The sequence below is a fragment of the Lepisma saccharinum genome, chromosome 7, assembly GCF_977018435.1.
Source record: "Lepisma saccharinum chromosome 7, izLepSacc3.1, whole genome shotgun sequence".
Taxonomy (NCBI): domain Eukaryota; kingdom Metazoa; phylum Arthropoda; class Insecta; order Zygentoma; family Lepismatidae; genus Lepisma; species Lepisma saccharinum.
This window is the reverse complement of record NC_139235.1, coordinates 16149728-16176985: the sequence shown is the minus strand read 5'-3', so window position 1 is coordinate 16176985 and position 27258 is coordinate 16149728. Positions and strand designations below refer to the sequence as shown.

The following is a 27258-nucleotide window of genomic DNA, read 5'->3' as shown; positions in this document are numbered from 1 at the left end:
ACATTAACTCTTTCCAGACATCTCGGGGGTGGCCACCTCTGCGGGCGTCCATGGAGGCAACCATGTTCGAAATATCCGCTGCAAATTCGCTCGCAATGTAAATACATTCGATTTAAAGATAGAGCTTACCTCCTTGAAGGGTAGGATAGATGTATATGCTTGGTTCCTGCACCCAGGAGAGCACCCGGACGAACTCCTTCACGAAGCTTGGCACCACGCACCGCAACAACGTCGAACATCCGCGAATTGCTGGCAACGCTTGCGCCTCCACATTGTACGCCTGCGTCACAACTGGAAAGGAAAAAAAAAATGGCTGTCGTTATATTTGTTAACCGGATATTTAGTATCCAGAAAAGCATATCAAATCATTCATTCACGTATAAAGCAGAACCATGGTTACATTTCTCAACAATAGATACCGATTGTTGATTGTTAGCGAGACAAAACTACTTAGTTGTTTCTTTCAACAATATAGCTGAACCAAGAGTGCCAGATGAGTCTCCCTGATAAAAGATTTTATTTTGAGTAAGGAACATATAAAAATACTTATTGTTATTAATGTGTACAGTCGTACAGTGTATGAATCACTCAAATATTCACTTTAACATAATTGTTTGACATCATATTTTGAAAGGGAAACGAAAGTTCCACTCTTGGGCCAACGTGATCCTTACCCTCTAAACTATTTCTCCTTTCTAATAATATTGTGATTCTGTACCTGCAAAACAGACTTTTAAATTCTTTTTAAAAATTGAAATAGCTAAATTTGCCCTCTAAACTGTAACCCTTGTCAGTCCCAAATAGGTAACTACGTGAACAATACATGGGAACAAAGTGCCTTAGTCCAACACGGAATGGATCATACCTTGGACCTGCTAATGTTAACCTCTCGCAGGTAACATGAATTACGTATAAGCTAAGAGGCATAATTTGGGTTGTCTTCCTGCCACAATAGCAGACGACGTGGGTTCAAAGAGCACAGCGCCCAAGACGGGAAGCCAGTCTTCAATTGTAAAATGAAGATTGTGGTAACCCCAATAGCTTTTTTATGTGTGTATCTTGAGAGCAAAAATCAGTTTTATTGTTCTACATTATTTGCAGTATCAATAAATTAAAATATTCTATCTCTCCCCATCTCTCTCTCTCCCCTCTCTGTCCTTGTCTCTATATTTCTCTCTTTATTTCTCCTTCTTTCTCTCTCTTATCTCTCCTCTCCACTTAATTCTTTTTATTTTATCTTCTTTTAATTTTATCTTTCTCTCTTTTTTGTCCTGTTTCTTTCTCTTCTCTTTCTCTCTTCTTCTTTATTTATCTTTTTCTCTGTCTTCTATTTGATTCTCTCCCTTTCCTTCTCCTCTTTCTTTATATTTATTTCTGTTTCTCTCATTTTTTCCTTCTCTTTCTCTCTCTTGCCCTACATATAGCTCTCTCCTCTCTATAGATACTTATATTTCTCAATTTCTTTCCTTGTCTCTTGCCCTCTCTATATCTCTTCTCTCTATTTCTATTTCTATCTTTCTTTCCTTGTCTCTTTCTCTATCTTGCCCTCTCTATATCTCTCCTCCCTATTTCTATTTCTCTCTTTCTCTCCTTGTCTCTTTCTCTATCTTGCCCTCTCTATATCTCTCATATTTCTATTTCTCTCTTTCTCTCCTTGTCTCATTCTTTATCTTGCCCTCTCAATCTCTCCCTTTTCTCTCTACACATATATATTTCTATTTCTCTCTTTCCTTCCTTGTCTCCTTCTCTGCCTTGCCTCTCTCTCTCTCTCTCTCTCGAACTCTTTCACCCCCTCGCTGTGTGTACGCGTGTGTTTTAGCAGCAGTTTCCTTCATTTACATTAATCCTCCAGTGATAGCTGTTTTGTGCGAGATTGGAACCAATTAGAAAGTGTTGCATTAATTTTCTCCTGTGCTGGAAAGTGGGTTTTGGTTAACACACAGTGATGCAGTAAGCAAAAACAGGCAAGCAAACATGGATTAGAGATAATGAAAAACAGCAAAGTTATGAACCTCAAAGTTACACAACGCATTTGCACTTAGAACGATTTTATGATAATTTAACGGCCGTCTTATACACAAGAAAGAGAATAATCTTCTCTAATAACTATTTAGTATGTGTTGTGAATTTGGGAATCAATTACATTTGAAGTTATCATTAAATTTAGCATGCTTTGATCTCAAATTAGCGAATAAATGCTAGAAAACTTTCTTATATATCTATTTCTCGTTTTTTGTCTATACCTAGGTTTGATGTGGATGGAGGTTTCCAAATGTCCTTCCTTCATGTGCACATCCACATCCAGGAAGGTGATTTGGTTGGTGGAGTGAGTCCAGGTGAAATTGATGGAGCTGAAGTGGTTAAGTTTGTCTAGGAAGGTGGTCATGGAAGGTTCTCCATGCGTCCAAAGCATGAAGATGTCATCGATGAAACGGAGCCAGAGGAGAGGTTTGAGAGATTGGGTCTCCAGGAACTCTTTTTCAACTTTGCCCATGAACAGGTTGGCATAGGATGGGGATGAGAAAGAGTTCCTGGAGACCCAATCTCTCAAACCTCTCCTCCACCTACTCACAATCAACTCGCACCTGCCCACAAATGCAACCGCCCAAGGTGCAAAACCTGCCCCATATTTGTCACCTCCCGCACCCTCCAGATCCACACTGCCACCGGCAAATTCACCCTCTACCCCAAAGGAACCTGCAACAGCTCTAACCTAATTTATATCCTCACGTGCAACATCTGTGGGAGCTTCTACCTGGGGGAAACATGCACAGCCCTGAACCTCCACATCAACAACCACCGCTCCTCTACTCAAAACCTGGACTTTGCTGTTGCCATTCACACCAATCACCACAATATTCCTTTTAATGACTGCTTCCAGGTAGCGATCGTCCACTCCTTGCCCAAATCCACCAACACCTCAATACGTAGAAGATAAGAGAGGGCCTACATATCGACCATGAATGCAACCACACCCCCAGGCCTGAGCAAGGCCACCCAGTAACGCCCCTCATCCCCTATCCTAACCCTCACCACCACCTTTCCCAAACCAACCCCCCCACCACTCACAGTTTTCGACAAGCCTGGCGAAAGAACCATCTATATATTTTTTTGTGGCACTGTCAACACTTTTTTTTCGGGACCTGGAAACACTGCAGATCATGCTTACCCTTCCTTCTTGTCACCAAGTACTACAACGTGTCTCTACTCCTGAAGATGTGACATACCATCACGAAAATTTGAATTTTTTCTGCGTCCGGTGAGTGTTTCCTCTCTCCTCTTTCACTTTTTATTTAACCTTGTGGCCCTCCTTTCTTATATATATATATATATATATATATATATATATATATATATATATAAGAAAGATAGAAATAGAAACAGAGAGAAGAGATATAGAGAGGACAAGATAGAGAAAGAGACAAGGAAAGAAATTGAGAAATATAAATATCTACATGTACATACATACATACATAACGTTAAACTACAAGGCGTTCCGCTTATCACTATGAAGAGTAAATTTAAAAATATTAAAGACAGTGCGGCATGGCAGGCTCTGCATGTGCAGGAGCTACAGAGACGGTCAAACTGCCGAGACGGCGTCAGTCACCATGTTATTTACACAAACGAAAGTGTTTTGTAATTTGGCACGTGCAGAATTGAAATCTATGCATGGGCATGTTAAAGGAATAGGCTGTGCCTCAACTTCCAGAAGGAACAATCTTCCAGCATGATGGAGCTCCATCCCATTTTGCCATAGAAGTCCGATGTTTGTTCGATGTCCGCTTCAAAGCAGGATGGATTGGAAGAGTATCTCGGTTCATGGCGTGGCCAAGACGGTCACCGGATCTTACCGTGTTTGAATTTCTCTTGTGGAGTTTCGTTAAGGACAAAGTTTAGGTTACAAAGGTTCGGGGTCTACCAGACTTACGCGAAAGGATTCATTCTGCACTCGACAATGTGTCGCTACAAATACTAGAGAGCATATGGGTTGATGTAGAATACCATCTAGACATTTGGCGTACCACCAATTAAGCGCATTTATGTAACAATACTCTCTGAGTTTATGTACGTATGCTAGAGTTTTGGAAATAAATCACTGCAAGTAAAGAAAACATAATTTATTTTATTATAGTCCTAAGCGGAACACCCGGTATTAACCAAAAGCAGAAAATCGACACTAAGTTATGAAAATAAAAATATGTTCTTTGAGATCGTGTACCTACACCTTGTTACAGGGAGCCCTGAAATGTGGCCTCTCGTCCTTTCATGTCGCTTGAACAGTTTGCACATGATATCTCCCTGTACACGGATGCAACCCCGAGAAGCATTGCAGGAGTGTTTGAGGACGGTTCAGTGCTTTTTTCTTATGTGTGGCACGACGACTATCCCATACTTCATATGGCAATCTTAGCCGCACTCGTGGCATTACTTATGTTATCTTCTCATCATGTACTTTTATTTTGTGATGTCAGTTGTGCAATGTTTATTACGTCGAGTATGTCACGTTGAGGATTTATTGTATCTAGCACACGTGGCATACAAACATTGTAAATTTCATGCTGTATTTGTGTATTCAGACAATAATAAAGCAGATGCGGCCAGTCGCCTCCATCTGATTCGGGGACCGCAGCCAATGGCTGGCGGCCTCCAGGTCACGTGATGTGTTCCATGAACCATTTACGTGCCACGGGAGCCTTCAGTCGAGCTCTGATCCCTGATGTAGCTGGACGCGTTGGCACGCCAAGATTTGCTTTATCTCACTTCGCTTTTTGTACCACTCTTGGCTAATTTGGGAAGATGGGGATGAGTTATGACATGGTGAAATTGACGAATGAACACTCACAAACATCCATGCCCGGGCTGGGATTCGAACCCGGGAACCCTTGCGTCGTAGCGCGATGCGCTAATCACTCCGTCAGGGGGCCGGCAAATACATGTAAAGGCAAGTACAACTTTTCTGCAAAATCCCCCGCTTAAACAAGCTTTTGTATTCAAAAAGACCAAGTGACTACACTAGACAAAGAAGTTCTTGCAGAACGGAATTAATAAAATTTTAATCCTACTTTCCACAATAGGCAAACAGAGCTAATGGGATTGCCAGATGCCTTCTTTCAAAATTTAAATCCAGCTTTCCACCCGAAGCGTTCCGTACATTTTTCACCGTGTCAACAGACGTTCTAATTGCAATTAGTTACCCTTCTCATTCCTGGAGATGAGTGCGAAAAGCTTGAAGTATGGGATAGCAAATTCCAAGAATGAACACTGTTTACAGAAGCCATAAGAATGTAACTTGTCAAATTAAATTTACTTTTCCGGTTAAGAATATTTAGGCGAGTCCTCTCGGGACAAATAGAACGGATCATAGTTGACTTGAAGACGTGAAAATGCCAACCTCCGTGGCAGAGTGGTTAACAAAACGTGCTGCGACGTCAAGTTCCCAAGTTCGAATCCATCAATTTCATCATATCATCCTCATCTTCGCGATTAGCCAATAGTGGAAGAAAAGCCAAGTTAAAAGATCAAATGAATTCATAAATCATGGACGGGTCCAAATCTTCATTTGCAGTTGGTATATACAGGGTGTACCAGAAGGGATAGTCCAAACTGAAACTATGAAAAGTACATGATAGTAGAAAGCAAAAAAAATCTCAGTAAACACGGAGATGCAAACAAACTATTTGTGACATTATTGCGAATGTATGGCTATGATTCGCCACCGACTTGATTGTTTGTACACATCGTATGCTTTTCACGTGTGAGGTGTCATGGTCCTACTTAGTAGCAAATAACAGATTGAAAAGGTTCACCTCGCTAGACATTACTGTTGTTTTTATTACCAAGGACTATTGTACAGTATGTTACATGCTACAGTTACAATTACACGCGTACCTGTTACAGGAGGTGTCCAAAATGTCGCCCTTGCATCTGGATGCAAGACTGTAGTCGTCTCCACATGTAGTGTTGAAATCAGTGGTGGATTGTAACCATACACTCGCAAATTATCTCGCATTTGTGACCCCATTTTTACTGAGACTTTTTTTGTTTCTACTATTGTGTATTTTCCACCGTTACACCCTCTATATTTTCTGGTACACCCTGTATATTGATTTAATTGGTTGAGTTGCTGTATTGAGTCAACTTCATGACAAATAGGCGCTGTGCTAACCACTTTGCCACGGAGGCCGGCGAGGGAGGAAAAGAGTAACATGAGAATGAAAATAAATCTTCCTCCCTTTTCTCTCTCCTTAGAAACTACTATTACGCAACCTAAATAGATGTATGTAGTGACACAGAAAGCAAGAGATAGATAGATAGATAGAGTTGTTGAGTTGGCGTTTTAAGTCCACGTTATGCACAGTAAGGCTAATCGGGACTGGACATTCAGTTTAAAGTGGGATCCAAACCACTATGTGCCTCCACCGGGTATCGAACCTGGGACCCCTTGATTACAAGGCGACGGCGCTACTGCTGCGCCATCGGGGAGGCACTATAGATAGATCGAGAAGGAGAGAATAACAGGGAGGTGTTTCCTCTCTCTCTCTCTCTCTCTCTCTCTCTCTCTCTGCCTCTCTTTTTTCTTCTCTTCCTCTCTTCTACTCTGTATCCCCTCCCTCTGTCCTCTACCTTTCTCCTATCTTCCTCTCTCCCAGTGCAAACGCAACCCTTTCCTCTCTTTTCAGTTCTTGAGAAAGCGAACACTATCTCCAGTTGAACCAACATACTGGAAATCTGCATTTCAATTTCGGACGAAGCGATGCGTTTGGTAGAGGGGGGGCCTTTCCCCGCTTGTTTAGTTCCTTGTCTCTGGCCTGAAATTGCTTGGGGGAGAAAAAAAATTCAACACGGAATCGAATAGCTTGTGATTTGAGTCGACGAACATTACCATCTCGATCGGCAGATTCCATTCTCACCTTTTGTTGGTTTGCATTTGTGTGTACATGAGATTTTGGTGACATAAATGTTTACAATTCTCTGCCAAATCTCGTGTCGTGTCATTTTGATACGTGGGTGAATCAAATATAAACGGGAATTTAAGCCACGCATCAGCTCGGAAGTTTCTTGCCACAGGTTTTTGGGATTTCAGGTGTGTAATTTTTATTGATTATCTTCATGAAAGAAGAACAGTAAATGCTGCTTACTATTTTCAACTCCTGGAAATTGTTAAGGCTGCTTATCGGACCAAACGACGTGGTACACCCATCAGAGGTGTTCATGACAACGCCAGACCTCAAACAGCTGGTGCAACACGTGACAAACTGGACGAAATTCATTGGACACCTCTTGAACATCCTCCATACAGTCCAGACTTATCCCCTTGTGATTATCACTTGTTTGGACCCCTGAAAGAAGCACTCGGAGGTAAGCGTTTTCAGGATGACGCAGAAGTGGAAGAGTTCGTGTGCAACTGGCTGCACACATGACCGATAACTTTCTGGGACAAAGGGATTGTCAAACTCCCTATCCGCTGGCAAAAGTGTATTTCAGTTCAAGGGAGCTATGTAGAAAAGTAATGACTTTGTTTTGCATTTGTATTTTGTTTCAAAAGTCGAATAACATGGGTACCTGGGGGAAACCCTGGGGGGTAAAGGCGGTCAGGGGCGTGATGCTGATCACATCACCCCCACTCATGACCGGATCAAGAATGTGTGGGGCGTTATCCCCACACCCCCTATACGCCTTCATGGAGTGGTGCTAAGCACAGGGGAGCACTTTACCTTTTTTTGCACTTTTATTTTGTTTGAATAAATTATGAAAAATAAATTCCCGTTTATACCAGGTGATTATAATTAAAGTAACGGTGTTCAGAGTGGTACAGCACGGGCTGTAATGAGAGTAGCTGTCTGAAACTTCGTAGGTATGCTAATGGAGCAATGCGCTCGCGAATTATGCAAAAAAAAAAAAAAAAAAAAAAAAAAAAAAAAAAAAAAAAAAAAAAAAAGTTCCAATTCTCGCCACCAGGGTAAAAAATGGCGCTGTAAGCAGTCAAAACGTGGATTTTTCCGTAACTCTGACGTCAAAGTCGGTGACATTGCCTAACCATTGTGTGAGCTCCCTGGTTGTGGTTGGTGACGCTTGTTGCTTTTTCCTTTAGTAATGTTCATGTAATTCGAATAGTGAAATTGTAGCGATATTTTATTACAAAGAGTATTGTTTTCTGCGATTTTAGTGTTTTTCCTGTAACTATACCAAGTTTTGACTGCTTACAGCGCCATTTTTTACCCTGGTGGCGAGAAATGGAACTTGTTTTTCCATAATTCGCGAGCGCATTGCTTCATTAGCATATCTACGAAGTTTCAGACTGCTACTCTCATTACAGCCCGTGCTGTACCACTCGGAACACCGTCACTTTAATTATAACCAACTGGTATTTGATTCACCCTAGTATCATCCCTACTCGGAAACGAATCTTCGGACATTTACCTGTCAGATTGCTTCATAGTCTCTCGTAAGAGTGTTTGTTATACTGTGAAGATGTTGGGAAAGAGCAGAAGACGAGGAACTTTGAGACTAGTGTGTGACAAGAAAAGTTACACTGGAACTAAGGCGATTCCAGGGATTTGGGTGTTGAATACACTCCTTTCCAGTTGGTTCCAGAATTATTTCCCACAGAAATCTCATTTCGCTCGAACTACTTGCAATGAAAACAGAAATTCCGACAAGCTGTGTCCGACTTCAACATGCCAGAGATTGGTCTTAATCGCCAAACGTTGGCCGAGGACCCAGATGTGGAGCTGCATTAGCCCACGGCCCGATTAAGATTCTTGACGGATCTTCACGTTTTCTATGTCAGAATAATGCATAATTTATTCTTAAAGCATGTTCAAAACTCTGTGTATTTGAGCAATAATTTGTCGCTGTTAATCGAATTTAATGAATCTCTGAAAAGGCCGGTAAAGCAAAACCAATATGGACCAAGTTTCACCTGACGCAATCTCCTTCTCTTTCTCCATCTATCACTACATCTCTTTCCCTCTCTCTCCATATTTCTATATGTCTCTCTCTGTATCTGGAACAACGAAGTGGAAATTTCATGGAAACATCAAATCAACTAATGTACAAATTTACATAACCAACTCCAGTAACTACTTACTGTATCACATATGAAGGATTCTGGTGCTTTTGTTTGCACGTAACTGTTGGTTCAACAACAATTTCCCTGCTGACACAGATGGAGGTAAATATTATCACAAGCAACAACTATTTGTCACCTTCTATTGGATTTAATGAGACTAGAGGAAGGCATGTATAATCCACATACCATCCTGCTTACTAAAACATTTGCGTCTTGCAACGATTCGTGTTTTGTTCATGGGATAATATATTCGGACCATACCTTCATTTCTCAAGTGTAGATCTTCCTATATCCGCATCAAAGACTTACAAAAAAGGCACGCGCGCAAAACCTGCACACTTTCTTCAAATTTAGTACATGAGCTTGATGTACATACACTATGTCCAGGGAATATCTGGAGTAAGCAAACGAAAACAAGTCTCTACGCAAGTAGTGATTCGAGAGGGTTCGACCAATGAATGCGTGAGAATTGCGGCGATCAGACACGCTCAACCAATAAAACAAGGCTTGGCCCTTGGTCCGCCATGTAATTTATTACACATGTAACGGCAAAGATAGAGGAAAAGGTCTAAATATAGACCCCCGCCTTTCTATGTTGTCATTTTCGGAGGAAAAAAATAATATATCAAGCACCTGTCTTTAAAATGCATATCAATGAAATATATACTTAAATGTAATAGCACGCTAAAGTATGGACGGTCTCCATTTTTTTAAAAAGAAGCAATTTCCAAAAAAATGGTAAAATGATGTATTTCAAAATTGTGGTCTAAATATGGGCTACTAGAGGCAATATGACAAAAACAATTAAAATTTAAAGAGACGGTCATTTACTGCTAAAACATTATAAAATTCATATTTATGAATAATCTGTTGTTTTGAAAATCACGCTGAATGGGAAAAATCGAAATTAAGAAAAACATCCAAATATTTGTTGAAAATGTGATCTCAACATTAGACCTCACGTCATAGCCCATATTTAGACCACCATGCTATTTATCTTCTTCAATTTATTTACGCTCTCTGTGGTACATATTTCACAAACAAATCATGGCTTTATGAAAGCCCACATTTGTTTTATGTACCGCTAATATCATAACCTATACAAAGCAGATGAGAATTCAGAAAACTCTGAGTTAAAACATACCTGCAAAAAGTTTTGGGAGGTCGCAATTCTGTAACAGCGTCCAAGGTCGAAACTAACCACCACTTTCTCTTGCGAATTGGCGCCGCAACCTTTGTCCTTGACAGATAACCACTGCCAATAGGCTCTACCAGGCTGCAGCACCCGGGAGCGCTAATAACTCCAAAACCCATATTTAAACCTTCGCCCATATTTAGACCTTCTCCTCTAATGGTAGGCAAATTGTGCGTTCTTATTTTCATTACTTTTTGTTCTACATCCTGTAATGTTTTAAGGAATGAAATTATGCTGGTGCGAAACAGGCATTGCCCTCTGCTTATTTGCGTCTTTATTTCAATTCATTATCATCATATTGTGCAATACAGACTGAATTAAAATGGTGATGGAGAATTCGCCTACTGTTTCTTTTGCCGTTGGGTGTAGATACAATAATGTACAAGTTCCAACAATTTTTAAAATTTCTCGTAGCGATGGGGTATGAGAACAAATGTTACATTGTATGAAATACGAACTGCGAATACATTTCTAAACGTACCCGTGAACTTTTTTTTTCTCTCACCGCCGCGAGCAACACCACTGTCGAGAAATGGCGATTCCCAAGCAGAAAGCATTCTGGTTATCTACCGTGGCCGCCATGTTCTCCCGACCTAACCCCATGTGATTTCTTCCTTTAGGGATTTGTGGAAGACCATGTTGACGTGCCACCACTATAGAGCAACCACAAGGAAAAAAAAAAGTCCCCGCGCAGCTTCCCCTTCCTCCGTTCAGCTGGAGTCATAAAGAAGCGTGGTTCACTCTCCCCCTCCCTTCCTCGCGGGAGTGCGGTGCACAGGAGTTGCGTGTCTGGGCAGGTTTCTTTGCTTGTGGTTCCACTATTTACTTCCGATCTGCCTGAATTGAGTAATCAGGTTGTTTCAGCCAACCAGTTCACCACATCAGACAAGTTTTAGGAAATGTACTTCCGACAGATGTATGCCGTGTTAACAGGGCATCGGACATTGAACACTTGTAATGTAAGTTGCACAAATAGTTCCTCTTTCATCAAATATAACATTTGCTCTCATACCCCATCGCTACGTAATAAAAAAAATGTTGAAACTGCTGTATTACGTATTTTATGTACACCTGTACAACCTGTCTATATATAAGGAGTGTCTCAGAAATATTTTCGTTTTTAACACTATTAAAATAAATACATACAATTTTTGTATAAAGATAAATTTATTACCAAAAGAAAGCTTAAACATTAATTTTTTATTTGTGGAAAATAGTATTGGACAAATGGTGACCGTTCATGTTTTCACATTCAATTATTCTTGAAGCGGTCAGGAGTTATAGTTACAGCATTTTCACATAAACGGGCATGTTAATAAACAGAACTGCGGATACTGGGCAGAGGAAAACCCAAAAAACCTTCATGAGACGCCATTAAATTTACCTAAAGTTGTCGTCTGGGCTGCCCTATAAAGCCAAGGAATCATTGGCCCTTATTTTTTTAAAGATGATCATGGTAATGCACCCTTATATATATATATATATATATATATATATATATATATATATATATATATATATATAGGTGTGTGTGTGGGGTGTGTGTGTGTGTATTGTAATGTGACAATGGTTTAACTAAATACGAGGGATGTCACTTAGGGATGTAGCAGTAAAACAATGTTCAACTGGGTTTTACAGGTTGTGGATAACCCTCCTTGACTCTGTGAAGCACACTCGCCTAATCGGGCAGCGACCCTTCTGGCGTCTCTGACTTTGGTGACGACCACGGCACGAGCGAGGCAGTCGGCCCGGGCAGCAGGTGTTGGCTGTCAGCACCTGAACGGTGGCGTGCGTCGACCGCGGGACCACGAGAACGTTTGCACACCCATGACTGGGGTACTTATTCGACTCGCCACGTGCCGTGTTTCTGATGAGCTTTCTTTCGATCAGGAAGAGCGACCCGCTGGTTGCAAGTTGGATTCTGTCTAGCCAGAGGAATTATATTATTATGGCTGCCTTGATTGGGTCAGTGTGCTCGGCCTTCCCACGGCAATATATATACAGGGTCATTAAAGAAAGAATGGTACAAAACTAAAGTTAATTTATTTTTAAGTGAAAGGAGATACAAAAGCAATTCTGGTGGGAAAGAAGAAAGGAAGGTTGTAAATTTACCTGGACAATTACAAATGTTGGATATGAGCACTCTGGGTAACACAGCAGATGTCAAAACGATAATCCATTTCTTGCCAGACGCGTTCCAACATATACAGTGGAGCTGATAACCGAGGATAAGAGATGCGCTGCTTTAAATTATCCAGGTCCTGTGGTAATGGAGGAACGTACAGTGTCCTTCAAAAACCCCATAAAAAGAAATCGCATTGAGTAAGATCTGGGGATCGTGGAGGCAATATGCTTGCTCTACCTTCGTTGTTGCCATTTTAGCTATCAACAACAAGTAGCGCCTCTAGCGGATTTTACGTCTTGTTTCCCACCAGAATTGCTGTTGTATCTCTTTTCACTTAAAAATAAATTAACCTTACTTTTGTACCATTCTATTTGAATAACGCTGTGTATATACACACACATATACAGGGTGGTTACAAAGTTTGCGTAGCCCCCTTTATTTTTGACACTACGATGTTTATGGTTGAATGCTTAAACCTGATGGTAAGAACATCGGTATGGAGACCGCCTATTTCGTAGCAAGACCGAACTCTGCGCTATATTCTGGCACACTTCACGATGCAAGTGTGAATAAGACCTTTTCTGAAGGGCCTCCAATTAGTCCCAGAGGTTGTTAATCAATGAGACAGGTATGTGTTCATATCAAGTAATCCGACTGTTACCATCGTGGTGTCGAATGGGGTACGCCCACTTTGTGACAACCCTGTACAATAAACAAGTAAATGTTTCTAGTCCATGTTCACGTTCATATATGGCAAAAGACAACAGACCTGTAGCTTAAAGTGAGATCCGAACCCTCTACCATGTTCCGACACAGGGAATCGAATCCTGACCGTACGAACAAGTACTCGTTTAGCACAAAGGATCATATTATAGTTGAAATCCGCGAACGTAGTTCGACCTTTCGTTAAGTCCATATCCTATTTACTAATAGTTCCTAGATTGATTGAATGATCTGGATTATGTACCGACCCTGCGTGGTCGCCACATTTAACGATCCTGCACGAACGCAATATTCTTTAATATACAGGGTGTACCAAAAGAATCATCCGATTTTAAACAATATATCTTTTCTGTCTTTTCAGATATGTGAGTGAACAACGTACTGTTGGAAAGAAGAATATCTCAAGTTTTACACGGTGAACGCCCACTTCAGTTCTGGTGAAAATGGCATCTGGACAACAGAAAGCGTTTTGTGTACTACGTTTTGCGCAGTGCGAGTCAGTGATAACTGTTCAGCGTGACTTTCGTACTAGGTATGGTGTGGACCCTCCTACTGCACAGAGCATTAGACGATGGCATGAACAGTTCCGAGAAACAGGCTGTTTGTGTAAGGGAAAATCACCGGGCCGCCCCCGAGTGTCCGACGCAGACGTGTCAATGACGTCAATGTTTTACACGCAGTCCGCAGAAATCCGTTCGTCGTGCAGGTCGACAGCTCAACATGCCCCCGATGTCCGTCTGGCGTGTGTTGCGTCGTCGTTTAGACATGAAACCATACAGAATTCAGCTACTACAAGCTTTTTGTGAAGGCGACAAGGAACTACGTATGGAGTTTTGTAATTTCATTCTTGGCAAGATTGAAGACGATGACAGTTTTGTTCAACGCTTAGTGTTTAGTGACGAGGCAACCTTCCATTTGAGTAGAAAGGTCAACCGCCATAATGTGAGAATATGGGGAACGGAACAACAACATGAAGTTGTATAACATGAGAGGGACTCTCCAAAATTGAATGTGTTTTGTGCGGTTTCCCGAACCAAGGTGTACGGTCCATTTTTCATGGCAGAGAACACTGTGACGGGAATAATCTACCTTGATATGCTTGAGTACTATCTTTTCCCACAGTTGGAGACTGATTCGAATGACTTCATCTACCAACAGGATGGGGCACCGCCACACTGGCATCGGGATATGCGGGGATTTTTAAATCGAAAAATTCCACAACGATGGATCGGTCGCACTGGACCAAATGATGCAGCGTTACATTACTGGCCTCCAAGGTCACCTGACCTGACTGTCTGTGATTATTTCTTGTGGGGGTTTCTAAAAGACTCCGTTTATGTGCCTCCGTTACCAAGAACAATGAATGAACAGAGACATCGCATAACAGCAGCTGTGGAAACTGTAACTGAAGACATGCTAGCTGCAGTTTGGGAACAATTTGAATACCGTATGGACATATGCCGTGTATCTTACGGGGGGCATATTGAACACCTATGAAGAGGCAACAAAAACTTTTTGAGTTTCACTTTCATGGGCAAAAAAAATATTTGTATATGTTTATTTGTTTGAGATATATAGACTTGCCAAATTGGATGATTCTTTTTGATACACCCTGTATAATTATTAATGCTTGCAAAATGCACTGCGAGGCTTACCCTTTTGGTTTATCTTTTATCTAATTTTGAGTGCATTGTTGTTAAGCAAGAAACATATATTGTTGTGCATAGTTTATTGTAACCTATTTAGTTTGGCACACAAGATTTGGTTGAAGAAAGCATGCTAAATACCCTGCGAGGCTTACGCATTCAGTTATCTTTTGTTTAATCTTATGCGCAGTAATTGTCTCTTAATATATAACTTGCATTGTTGAATCTCTTTGTCTTGTGCATAGATTGTAAAATCATTACTGTAACGTGTTTAGTTTAGCAGACAAGTGTTAAGTATGTATCGCCACATGCAAGTGGTTTTTACGATGAAAAAAATTCTTAACGCACGAGTTGCATCTCGTAAATTGAAGAGAGTTTGCAACGCTGCAGTGAGCTTAGTTCCGATCTTCTCCACCCGCCTCAGTGCCAACCTTAACCAAAGCTTACTATCGCTGATCTTACTATCTTAATCTGACATATACATTATCAGCTTGTGTTACTTTTAAGGTATCAGTTTGTAGCATTGTAAGAAAGTACATCTGTTATGCTGTACCTCGCGCCTGGATAAGGAGTTGAGGTCTTGCTATTGACAGTAAAGGCAGTGTCGTGATATATAAGTTACTCATCACTGTCTACAAGCGAACAGGACCCAACACATTATATTTTCGGCTTGTGCGAATAAGTATGTAGGCGCTCGATTCTTGATTAAAGTCTTTGGACATTTTTATTATAACATATTTGATTTTATTTGACGTGATGTGCTACTTGGTGGTTACCTTCCTGGTAGATCGGGGATCGCCTTAATCCCGATCCCTGGGTGAGAACTCGTGCTTCCAACTGACCAGCCGGAGCAAGGAGCAGTGTTGCCAATTCGTGGCTCCATACCCTGAAGTTGCGATTGCAGTGGCACGTAGAAATTAGAACCCAAGAATCCTGGTGTGAAAATAGTTCCTAGAAGTTGCCGTAAATTTACATTATGTTTGCACAGGTAAATTCACAAAAAAGGCACTACCGCTTTTTATTCAAATTTGAATAATTTGTCATGTATAAAGATGTATAAATATTATAAATTATCGCTGCGTGTAATGTAAATATATTTAAAAAATGAAAAATTAAAATTACATTAATTACGGTTAGCTATGTAATATCCGATAGTACCTAAATAACGGCCACGGTCGTCTTAGATCGTAATTTCACTAACTTGTTTGCAGTCTACCGTTGATTGCCTCTTGCCGTATCTTCCATCAGTTACTGTCATTCGTTCACTTTTTGTGACCTAGTATCGAATTTCCATTTATCACAAATCACATGATTTGCCTTTTGTCGTTTATTTTCCCGAGTTCATTTCACGTTTGTTTGATTTCTGTATTGAGTTCTTTTAAATCTCTTTCCGATCCAAGTCTTTCTTTCTTTTACTGATTCCAATTCCACCGAGTTCTCTCGCCATCATCCTCCTCGAAGTTTATGACATTCATTTGTTTTTTTATTCCAAATGGAAAGTCGATAAACACACTGGGAAACTCTTGTGTCCATGTGAGTTCACTGTAACCATAATGTCTCTTCCACGTAGTAAGACTACACCCTTATCCACGAGGTTCAGGCTTCCCGACCCTCGCTCAGTATAATCATCTGCTGTGTTGTCCTATATCTTGTCCTGAAGTGTGCCGAGTACCCCTTTGCAGTCTTAGCTTAAAATTAAGGTGTGGATATTTAACAATATGCCCAGAAATCTGTGGAACAAGGCAGCGTATAGCGGAAGAGAAGGGGAGAAAGCAGACAGGCGGAGCAAAAGAGTGTGCGGTGCTGAAAACGGGTTATAGCTGCAGTCACATTGCTCGCTCCACACAATCCCTTTCCTTCTCACGAGTAGTGGGCCTCCCCGATGGCGCAATGGTAGCGTCGTCGCCTTGGAATCAAGGTTCGATACCCGGTGGAGGCACATAGTCGTTTGGGTCCAGCTTTAAACTCTAAGTCCAGTCCCGATTAGCCCAACTGTGCATAAAGTGGACCTAAAACATCAACTGAATCAATCAAAACCTCTCACGAGTTCATTGGTCGAGCCCTCTCGACTCACTACCTTCGCAGAGAACTTGTTTTCGCTCACTTGCTCTAGAGATGCCTTGGACACAGTATAAACCACCAAATTGCATATTCATATTACCAGCAGTATCAGAGTTTTTTAAATTTGTATTGTTACAAGTATACCATCTCTAGAAATCACTGAAATTTTAATACTGAGATAGAAGGGCGGAAGAACGAAATATACCTTTGTGGAAAAAAATTTCCACCTCTGTGACACTGATGAAAAAAAAACTCACAGGTTTAAGCAAACCAATGATTTTTGTCTCCAGCGAAATAACACAACCAACGAATCATTCGTATTGCGAATAGAACTCATTACAATTTTGCCCGCCGATGAGCATTTGAAGGGGGTATTCTGGTTCAAATCCATACAAATACCAGGCTTTCAGCGGTGCGTTGGGTTCAGGGAAACGCCAGAGGATTATGTAGGTCTATCTGTCGATCAATTACCCGGGGAAAACCACATGCACATGGCTCGTACTAATATGGGGCTAGCCTCATGCCGACGGAAATTTAACTTGTGCGAATGCTGCTACGCATACAGGAATTCCTAGTTAGCCTAGGATCACTGCAAACGTCATAGATTAGTAGCATTAGTGACTTTCCATCACGTGGACAGTATTAGGAGCTTAATAAACTAAACTATGTATTGCGTCACTTGTACACGCTTTCTTTCTCCGCAACAAAACTAATAGTAATAGTTCCCATGACTAAATGTTCAATAGAGTACGGCCGAGGTTATCAATTCCAATTACTGTTGAAACTAGTATTGCCTCAACCCTCAGCTACAGGGTAATTCTGCGGCTACGACACCTAAACTTCTTGAAAATTTACATGAATGAAACCCAAATATATCGAAGCAGAAACATTACATCCCCCCAATGACATGGACTGTATCCGATTACCTTGGCGTTTGAATCAGTGTAGCGTGGCGCGTGTGCCACAAACATGTCGTCATTTGAACGGTCGAATTTCCACAATTCATCATTCATTCTCATCTTCATAACTAAACTCGGAAGGATGGAAAGGAGGAGCATAATTTGTCTATAAAATGTAACACAATTAACTTTGAATTTGATTGTTAAAACCACTATATTGCTGGAAATTTATATTCAGAAGACTGACAGCAATATGCAAGTTAAGTGCTTGAGTTTACATGTTTAAGTTTTTATGCTGGAATTATATTATACGAGTTTGATTTGTTGTTTTAAGTCTACTTTCTGCACAGAAAGGCCAATCGGGACTCGACCTACAGGGTGTACCAAAAGTCCCATTACCCCCCCCCCCTTTTTGAATTGTAGACAAACCTGCAAAATGTTATTTTAACAGCATGCGTATGAGAGGATGGTATACCATTAAGTCAGACCAATGACCACTATTTACTCCACAGGATCTGTGTGCACACCGCCATTTTCATGGCACAGTATTATTTGCCTCCAGCTGCGATGTGAAATCCTCCGTAACATAAGATGTCAGATCTGGATTTCGGGGTGACCATTTTAAGAGAATTCCTCAATGATGTGTTCAGATACAAACGGATTGGACGAGGATCGCCAAATTTACCAGCACCTTTAAAATGACCACTCCAAAGTCCAAATCTGACATGTTGTGTGTAGCGATTTATTGCTATTACATTGCTAAATCGTACAACTTCCAACTCAGCGTGTTGGTAATTGCTGCGCTCAAAAATACAAGATAAATAAATGACTGATCAGTTAATCCCTTGAACTTCCGAGACTTATTTGCGAGATTTTTGTCGTAATCACGCCAGCTGGAACTCTGACGTAACAGGAAGTGAAAGTAGAGTGTGTACGTGCGCTTGCACAGAAACAGTCACGCCTTGTTCTCGTATGTGCTAAGGGGGCACATCAAACAGAAAATCGCCCATAATCGTTATCAGACAACTGAGGAACTTCAAGAAGCTGTTCGCAGTGAGTTTGCTTCCTTCATGCCAGCCATGTTACGGAGGATTTCACATCGCACCTGGAGACCTGGAGGCGAATATTACTCTGCCATGAAATTGGCGGTGTGCACACAGAGTGGTGGCCATTGGTCTGATTTAATGGTATATCATCCTCTCATCATACGCATGCTGTTAAAATAACATTTTGCAGGTTTGTCTACAATTCAAAGAGGGGGTAATGGGACTTTTGGTACACCCTGTACAGTATAAAGTGCAATCCGAACCACTATGTGCCTTCCCGGGTATCGAACCCGCGACCCCTTGATTACGTGTCTACGACGTTACCACTACGCCATCGGGGAGGCCCTATTATACGAATTAATACTTACAGACCACTTGCTAACGACTTTTCTACATTGTAATGTATATTCCTTTTCCGGAATGTCTGGAGTAAGAGAACGCGAACGTGTTCTTAGCTCACGTTGCGGCTGTGTGCCTCGTCCAATGAACGCAAGGGGGGGGAGGGGACCGCGCGGGAGGGGGCGACTCGACTGGTCCAATAGTTCTGTAGTAAACATGACAGCTCGCAAGCCTACTAGGGGAATTCTGCATTCTGCACCCTTCCCCACCTAGTCTGGCCCCGCCCACAAGCTTTCCCCTCTGCGCGTCGCTACTCCAGACATTCCGGAAAAGGAATATAATTAAGATTTTAGCGCAGCGCGCTACGACACCAGGGGTCTAGACTTCGAATCCCGGCCTGGGTAGGGATATTTTAAATGAGTGTCCATTCATCAATTTCATCATATCATCGCTCATCATCATCTTCGCGACTAGCCGAAAGTAGCAGAAATACAAAGTAAAATAAACCAAATCAATCAATTAATGTAATTAAGAGTTAAACTGATATTTCTCTCATGGTCAGCCTTAGGTTGTACTTCATGTTAAATAAGCAAGTAAGCTTTCAATTTTACTACTTGTATTATCACAGACCACAACTATATATCAAACAGTATTCATTCTAGGTAACACATAAATGGTATGAACCACACATCATTATGATAAAGGAGAGTTTACTTTCCCTTGGTAGATAAGGTTTAGCATAGTGTGGGAGTTAAAGTGGCAAAAAGTATGGGGGGCAACTGCGCTCCCTCGCCCCCCTCCTAATCGCCCCCACTGGTCATCGGGGAGCATTTCAACGATTTGAACCCCCATTCAGCTGTAGGCTTTAACCATATGGCTGTTTCGCCGATAAAGGGCATTGAATATGCCAAAGAGCTTTCAGACCGAAGTGGCGCGCGACACGAGACTCTTGGGGACGAATATTCCCAAATAAATGCAACATTTCTTACCGGGTAGATACGACAAACTGCAAGGAATATTAAAAACAGTGTAGACAGTGCTTGTGTTAAGATTTCACCACATATCGTACTTTTGAAGAAAGTATAAAATTCAATAATAAACTGAACGCTGCTGATTTCTTGCGTTATTGCAAATCTCTAGTTTTTTTCGAATTTATTCAACGATATGCCCTCACAAATTAAAAGTAGCTACGAACCCAAAAACAAGGAATATTTGAAAAGTAAGAAACTGCAACCTTCCAAAGTAATGGTAATCTATCCACGGCACTGTTTTTACTGAAAGAGTTGGGCCAGTATCTTACACGCGCAGTCAATTACGGAGGAAGTAATAGCGATGTTAAATTATTAATTAACCTTTCTAGTTTTGCTTTCAACTCCTAAAGCGACTACGGCCCGTTTCGCCTCATCCCGTTTCGCCTTATTGAGTTTTCACCTCCCCAATACAATTTCAAATTATTTATGTGAAAAAAACTTTCAAAGGCGAAACGGGTCATCCCATTTCACCTTATCCTGTTTCGCCTTACACACAAAAAATTTCCCACCAGGGAATATTATCGACTTACAAACAACCTAACATAACCCAACCTGGTCGGTGCTCCTACGGGTCGTGGGGGGGAGGGGAGTCAAGGTAGGCAACATCACAAGCTCTGCGCTTTCATTATGAATTACCCTTCAAGTCGATAATATTCCCTGGTGGGAAATTGTGTGTGTGTAAGGCGAAACGGGATAAGGCGAAACGGGACATCCCATTTCGCCTTATCCCGTTTCGCCTTACACACACACACAATTTCCCACCAGGGAATATTATCGACTTAGAAAGTTAGTGTCACATAAAAATAATTTGAAATTGTATTGGGGGAGGTGAACACGCAATAAGGCGAAACGGGAGGACACGCCTAAAAAGCAGGACCTTATCGCTGAAACTTTAATGGCCAATGCTGTTGTCTGTGCTAAAGAAGTGCCTGATTAGGTTCATGATGGAATCGTATTACAAAATGGTTCGGATATCACTGTAAACTTTGGATCCAACCACATTAGCCGATTTAATCTACATCTTTGTGATTCCTATACATTTCCATGGTAACTTCCACTTTCACAATGGTATCATATGTATGTTTCATTGTTGTTCTTGCCGTATATAGTAATGCCTCATTCAAAGGCATTTACTAGCGAGTGATGACGTCATACTGTTGACTGGTGCTTAGCAGCGTCAGTAATTAGTTTCCTTGGAAGAGGTGTTCATTTTAAATCAACGTCACGAGTTGATCTCACCCTCACAAGTGTTCCGGAGGGTGAGAGTGAGGTCTGCTATCATGAGGGTCGCCCTCCAGAGGGTGAACACATCCACAATGTGTCTGCGTATTCAAGGAAAAATAAAACTTCGCACCTAATTTGTCCTTCTACCATGAAGCTTGGGACTCGTGATAACAGTATGACTGTTTCAAGCGCAACAATTGAACATGAGAGAGCAGCGTCGCTAGCACAGCCAAATGTGGTTGTGTTCTCCAATGAAGCAACAGAAATCAAGCTGTACTGTTTTATATATATATATATATATATATATATATATATATAAGTAAATCATACTCCATAGATAAAATGTCATGTGCTCACTTTGCACGACAGTTGTATAAAATGAATAACTGTGCCAAAACAATGAAGAAAAGAAGAAGTCATGATAAAAAGCCGAAGCAAGTAATAAGAAGGCATGGCAACAAATCTTGCCGAAACTTCAATATGTAAAGGAAACCGCCAAGATTGCAGATGAAATGGGATGAGACCTCACCCTCACAAGGCTTCCAGTGGGTTTGAGTGAGGTCCACTCTCGTAAGGTCGCCCGCCGGATGGGAAACACCTCTCGTCACTGGATTAATCACAAAGTGTAGGAGGGCGATGTAGGTAAAGTGAAAGACGGAAGAAACCGTTCGTAATGTTCGCTAGAGGTATTATCGAAACACTCGTTTGGAGTGACGGAGGAAAACAACGCTGAAGAACTGGATCAAGATGGCCGACCGTTGTATTCGAGACCTAAAACCTTCCAAATTCGAGATAATCACCTTGACCACCATCACCTCACAAAAAAGAGAAGTACAAGAGTATCGTACAATGAGCATAATTTGCATTAAAAAACTCCTTGGTTTTGAATTATGAGGACAACATGATATGAACCTCACGGCTCATATGCATGTGTCGTTAATTTTTCGCAATTATTTTATATTTTTAGTACTATTATTATTATTATTATTATTATTATTATTTTGTATTTGTGGATCTTCTGTGTTTCAATAATTTTAATATACTAATTGAATGATAGAAAGATTATTACTGTTCTTATAATCCGCTAATATTTCCAATATTGTTAACAATTAGTGTAAACGCGGCCTAAAGTAATACTCCATATGTTAATTTTCTGACCGAATGTCAAATTAAAAATATTAATCTGTGTTCTTTCACGGCAGAAAATGTTTATGATTTGTATTGACATAGATCTCGTTCAACAACAATGAAAAGATCAAATCTGTTCTTTTAAGTTATGTAATGTGTTCAATAAGGTTCAAGTTACAACGGGCAATGATTCGAGTTTCGTCTTTATTAACAGAGATGAATCTTTGCCCTTATACATTTTTTTTGTTTTGCTGCAACGTTGAAATTAGTTAAGATCTGATATTGTGGTTGTGCAGATAGACATTTATTGTTATTTAGTTTTTGGAAATGTCACAAGTTGCGCTGTGCGAATTACGTCATACCATGACAAGTGAGCATCGACAAGAAAGTATAAAAGGAGATGCAAAGCTTAGTTTGCACGCATTCCAAAGATACATACATTCGCGATGTAAATTTATCCTTCGAAGTTTATAATGATATGGAACAACGGGTTAGGATTGGCCGAAATCCTTTGAGGTTAAGACGCCTGCCTATTGGATATGCATTTGTCACTGTTGACCCATATGTTTTCATTCTTATGGATAAGTGTTAGAATTTCAGATCTTCGAAATTTATTTTGGCCTCCCTCAAAATTTATTCAACATCGATTTAATTGGGCAAGGAAGCAAACTTAGACATGTAGTGCAATGTCTTTCGTTTTAATATACAATGTCGTCATTGGCGTGTATCTTCATGCAAAGCTCAGACTACTAAGGCTTTTCAATCCCGAGAAACGAGTCGAGTTCGTAACTTTCATCCTGCATAAATCTTGCCCATATTGAAATCTATTCATGACACATTTTGTCGCAATACTGTAGGAAGGGGCACGTACGTAAGTTTTTGTTTGCTACTGAATGGTAGACCGTAAGCTTTGTCTTCCGGGACGAAAGCGACAGGGTTTTCTTCCCTGGTACGACTTCCTCCTGGCGACACACACACACATGTAGCTACTTCCTGCACATATATTTGAATTTTACCATGAAGACATGCAGCAAATTAGGATTCTTGGTTCATCGAATCTAATATTCACACACAGGAGATTCTGTATTTTGAATAAAGGACATTTATGGATTGTAAATTGTAACTGAGAGTAATATAAGCTTTCGTATGTATGGAAATAAACAATCTTCTGGACAAAAATGAATGTAAAAGAAAGGTCAAAGTAACCTCCCAGATGATGCAGTTACAAATTGTTTAACGAAAAGAATCGTTCATTTATTTCATGCTTCACCAACATCTCCCTTAAGGTCTCAATACTTTATTCACCGCCTGTACCTGAGAGGAGTCATAGTATCCCATTTAGCCGTCTGAGTTTTTGTCGAGGTGGAATTAGAACATTAATGTATTGGAAGATAAAGTCAGGTTAGGGTTATCATAATTGGCAGCTGAGTGTGTTATTGAAGGAAAATAGTGAAGAGTGAAATTATATACATATATATATGTAGATGAACTTAGTCTACAAAGCTAAGGTCAACCCTCGTGTATGAATAAGCGTGCGTAACGGCCGTACTAAGACTCGCAAGTAAGACAAGCAGAGCCGCGCTCGCTGTGTAAGAGAGGTTGAGTTGACAGTAGCGTCGAGACGTTGTGGCGTCCATTCATTAACTGCCTTTCGACCGAATCGGTTGTGCATTTTCGCCTGTGCCTTAGTGTAATTGTCTTTATATATTGGGGGTATTCGACGTGTGAGTGAGATCAGCACATCCTGACAAACAGAACTTCCAATTAGTTATCAGAATAGTAGTTATATATTTACACGTATGAATATGAGAGAACTGAAAGATACTTTTTTAAAGTACTAGAAACATTTATTTGCTGTAAATCATATAAACGTTGTATCCATATAATTAAGACTGTAATATTAGAGGTAACATTTTCAAACCTCTTTAAAGTAAAACAGAACTTTTAAAATATTAATAAAAATGAATCATATCCTAATCTACAAAACGTTAAAATATTCCTATCATGACAATAAAATTGCTTGAAATTCTTGCGAGTGAATAACCGCCATCATTGTCTATTTGCTTTCTCCCCTTTTATGATTCTCTCTATTTCCGCTCTTTCTCTGCACTCCTGTTTCTCTCTCTCTACCACTACGTTTTGCTGCTTGTTCTCTCTCTACATATTGTTCTTCGTTCTCTCTCTCTCTCTCTAAACATTGCTGTTCGTTATCCCTATATCTACATATTGCTGTACATTTCTCTCTCTCTCCATATTGTTGTTCGTTCTCTCTCTACATATTGTTGTTCGTTCTGTCTCTGTCTCTACATATTGCTGTTCGTTATTCCTATATCTATCTACATATTAGTTAGTTTTTCTCTCCCTCTCCATATTGTTGTTCGTGCTCTCTCTCTCTCTCTCTCTCTCTCTCTTTCTCTCCAATTCCTTCTGACTGTTTCTCCCATCTTTTCCCCTCTCTTTAACTAATTATATCTACCTTGTTTCTCTGCATTTCTGCTTCTCCCCTCTATCTTATGCATGCCCATCGTTTCTATCTCTTTCACTCTCTCTTCGAATGCATATATCTTTGTTTCTCTTCTTTCTTTATCTATTTCTTGCATATTTCTTTCTCCCCCTTCTGTTTCTATTTTCATATTTCTATCTCCCTTCTCTCGCTTTGTTTTTCCTCTCATTCATTCCCCTTCCATTCGCTCTCTCTCTCTCTCTTTATATATACATATCGCTGTCTTTAATCTCTCCATATCTTTCTGAATCTTTCTCCCAAATTTTCATCTCTCTTTTAATATTTCTATCTTCCTTGATTCTCTCTATTTCTATATTTTTGCTATTCCCTTCTATCTCCCTGTTTCATCCCATCTTTTTTATGTCTCTCTCTCTTTCTTGCCGCTTTCTTTCTAATCTCTTCTCCCTCTCTCTCTTTACCTATTTCCATCTCCCCTTCTATTTTCCTCTCATTCATTCCCCTCCTTTCGCTCCCTCTCTAACTTTCTTCCTCTAACCTTGGGGAAAATGCTACCGACCATCCACCAAAGAGCCAACATCAATATCGGCCGACAGAGAAGATCTTACCTGCTCGCACCTGGACGTCGCGGCTCATGACGCGGCCAATGGCGTTGGAGGCGACGCAGCGGTACACCGCGCTGTGTATGTCCTGGCGGTAGGCGCTGGCGGAGAACGGGGGGAAGACCAGGGTCCCATTATGCAGCACCCGCCGCACGCCCGCCACGTCGGTCACCGGGCTCCCGTCGGCCGTCAGCCACTCGACCACCGGCGGGGGAGACCCGTGGACGGAGCAGTCCGCCCACCCTCCCGTGGAGTTGGAGAATTCCACGCGTGAGAGGGGCTCCACGATGAACATCGGGCCCTGCAGGTGCGATTCGTATCCGCCGGCGAAACCTGCAACGAGTCAAGAATACCAAATGAGATCTTTCAGGAGAGAAAAGAACACCAATAAAATATATATGTATAAAGACAGTCTTTGAAAAAAAAAATAATAAACCTTAATCTTTATAGAACGAGATGGTAGCTTCGTTTACCACCTCCACGTTTGGAATAACCAAATAAGTTTCCAGTAAACAAATATTTGTTTCAATCGGCGACAAACAAGTTATTGTTCACCAGAACAAAATTATTTTTAGTAATCCTGCAAATTTCTTTAGAGTTAGCAAAATTTTTTGTAAGAAATACCAAATTTGGAAAAGGCTAACAATTTTATTGTTTGCTGTTACCATAAAGCTTAACCAAACACGTTTGTTAATTCAAACAATATTTTTTTTCTGTATAACGCGCCAATTCTTCTACATTAAACATGATATTTAAGTTCTGTCCTTTTCGATATGAAGGTATGATATACACGATTAACCAATAGTATATACATTGTTAATACTATTATTAACAAGCATGAGTATTATGGAATAGATCTTATAAAATGTAGTTAACTTTTCACCCCGCGATTTTCGCTAATATATTTTACTTTTACATGTAATAATGAGAACAAAATAACATGCTCACAACGTGAGAAAATTAGGGGTCGAGCGGGTAACGTTCATTTTTTCCAAAGTACCCCAAAATTATGACTCTCGAAAATGTTGCATATTTTTATTTTATTTTTTTCAAAATTCGATGACAGGAATTACATGTTTTCAAAGAGTGGTCTATTGTGATTTCCTGCAAATTGCAAATTTGGTTCATCCAGCGTGCACAGGGTCGACGATAGAAGCAAAATTCTGAATTTTGTCCGTAAGCTGGCAACACTGCTTTGCTTGTATATTGTCATTATTTTCCCCTTAAGAAATATCAGCCTATTTTAAACGCAATGAAGGGCTCGGGAGTAAAACACGATAAGTGACATTTTGTCATTTCTGAGTTCATTAAGAAAAAAGGTTATTAGAAGCTATACTGTAGATAAATTGTTTTCGTGTTGTGTTTACCAATTTCACAAGGCTTCAATGAGTCCAATGCAAATCGTATGACATGGAAATTTCACCCGAAAATTGAAGGATGGCACATTTTACTTTGTAACTCAAAAATTACCAAAATGTCACTTACAATGTTTTACGCCCGAACCCTTCAATTAGTTCTCGAGATACGAGATAGCCTAAGTGCTGACCCACAAACTTCATTTAAATCAATCAATCTATAACACCACGCTAAAGTAATTTACTATTATAAAGAGTATTGTGGTCATGGTATGTCGAAGAAGTTTATAGATTTTTATCAATCAACGAATCCATGGTAAAGTCTCGTATCTTGCATTCGCAAACAC

General features: G+C 40.5%; 1 protein-coding gene across 4 annotated transcripts in view; it reads right to left on the bottom strand.

Annotated features, from left to right (window-relative positions):
* Positions 1 to 25886, bottom strand: part of LOC145989744 (cell adhesion molecule Dscam2-like) — a 363117-nt gene extending 337231 nt beyond the window's left edge. For all 4 annotated transcript variants that reach the window (XR_014441890.1, XM_083125027.1, XM_083125028.1 and 1 more), the window contains exons 1-2: positions 25563 to 25886; positions 130 to 291 (exon numbers count right to left, since the gene is read on the bottom strand). Coding sequence is in view for 3 of the 4 variants with exons in the window: in XM_083125027.1 (XP_082981153.1) it covers positions 130 to 291; positions 25563 to 25851 (451 nt within the window). In the remaining variant the exon portion in view is untranslated. The remainder of the gene's footprint in view (positions 1 to 129; positions 292 to 25562) is intronic.
* Positions 25887 to 27258: the final 1372 nt, after the last annotated feature.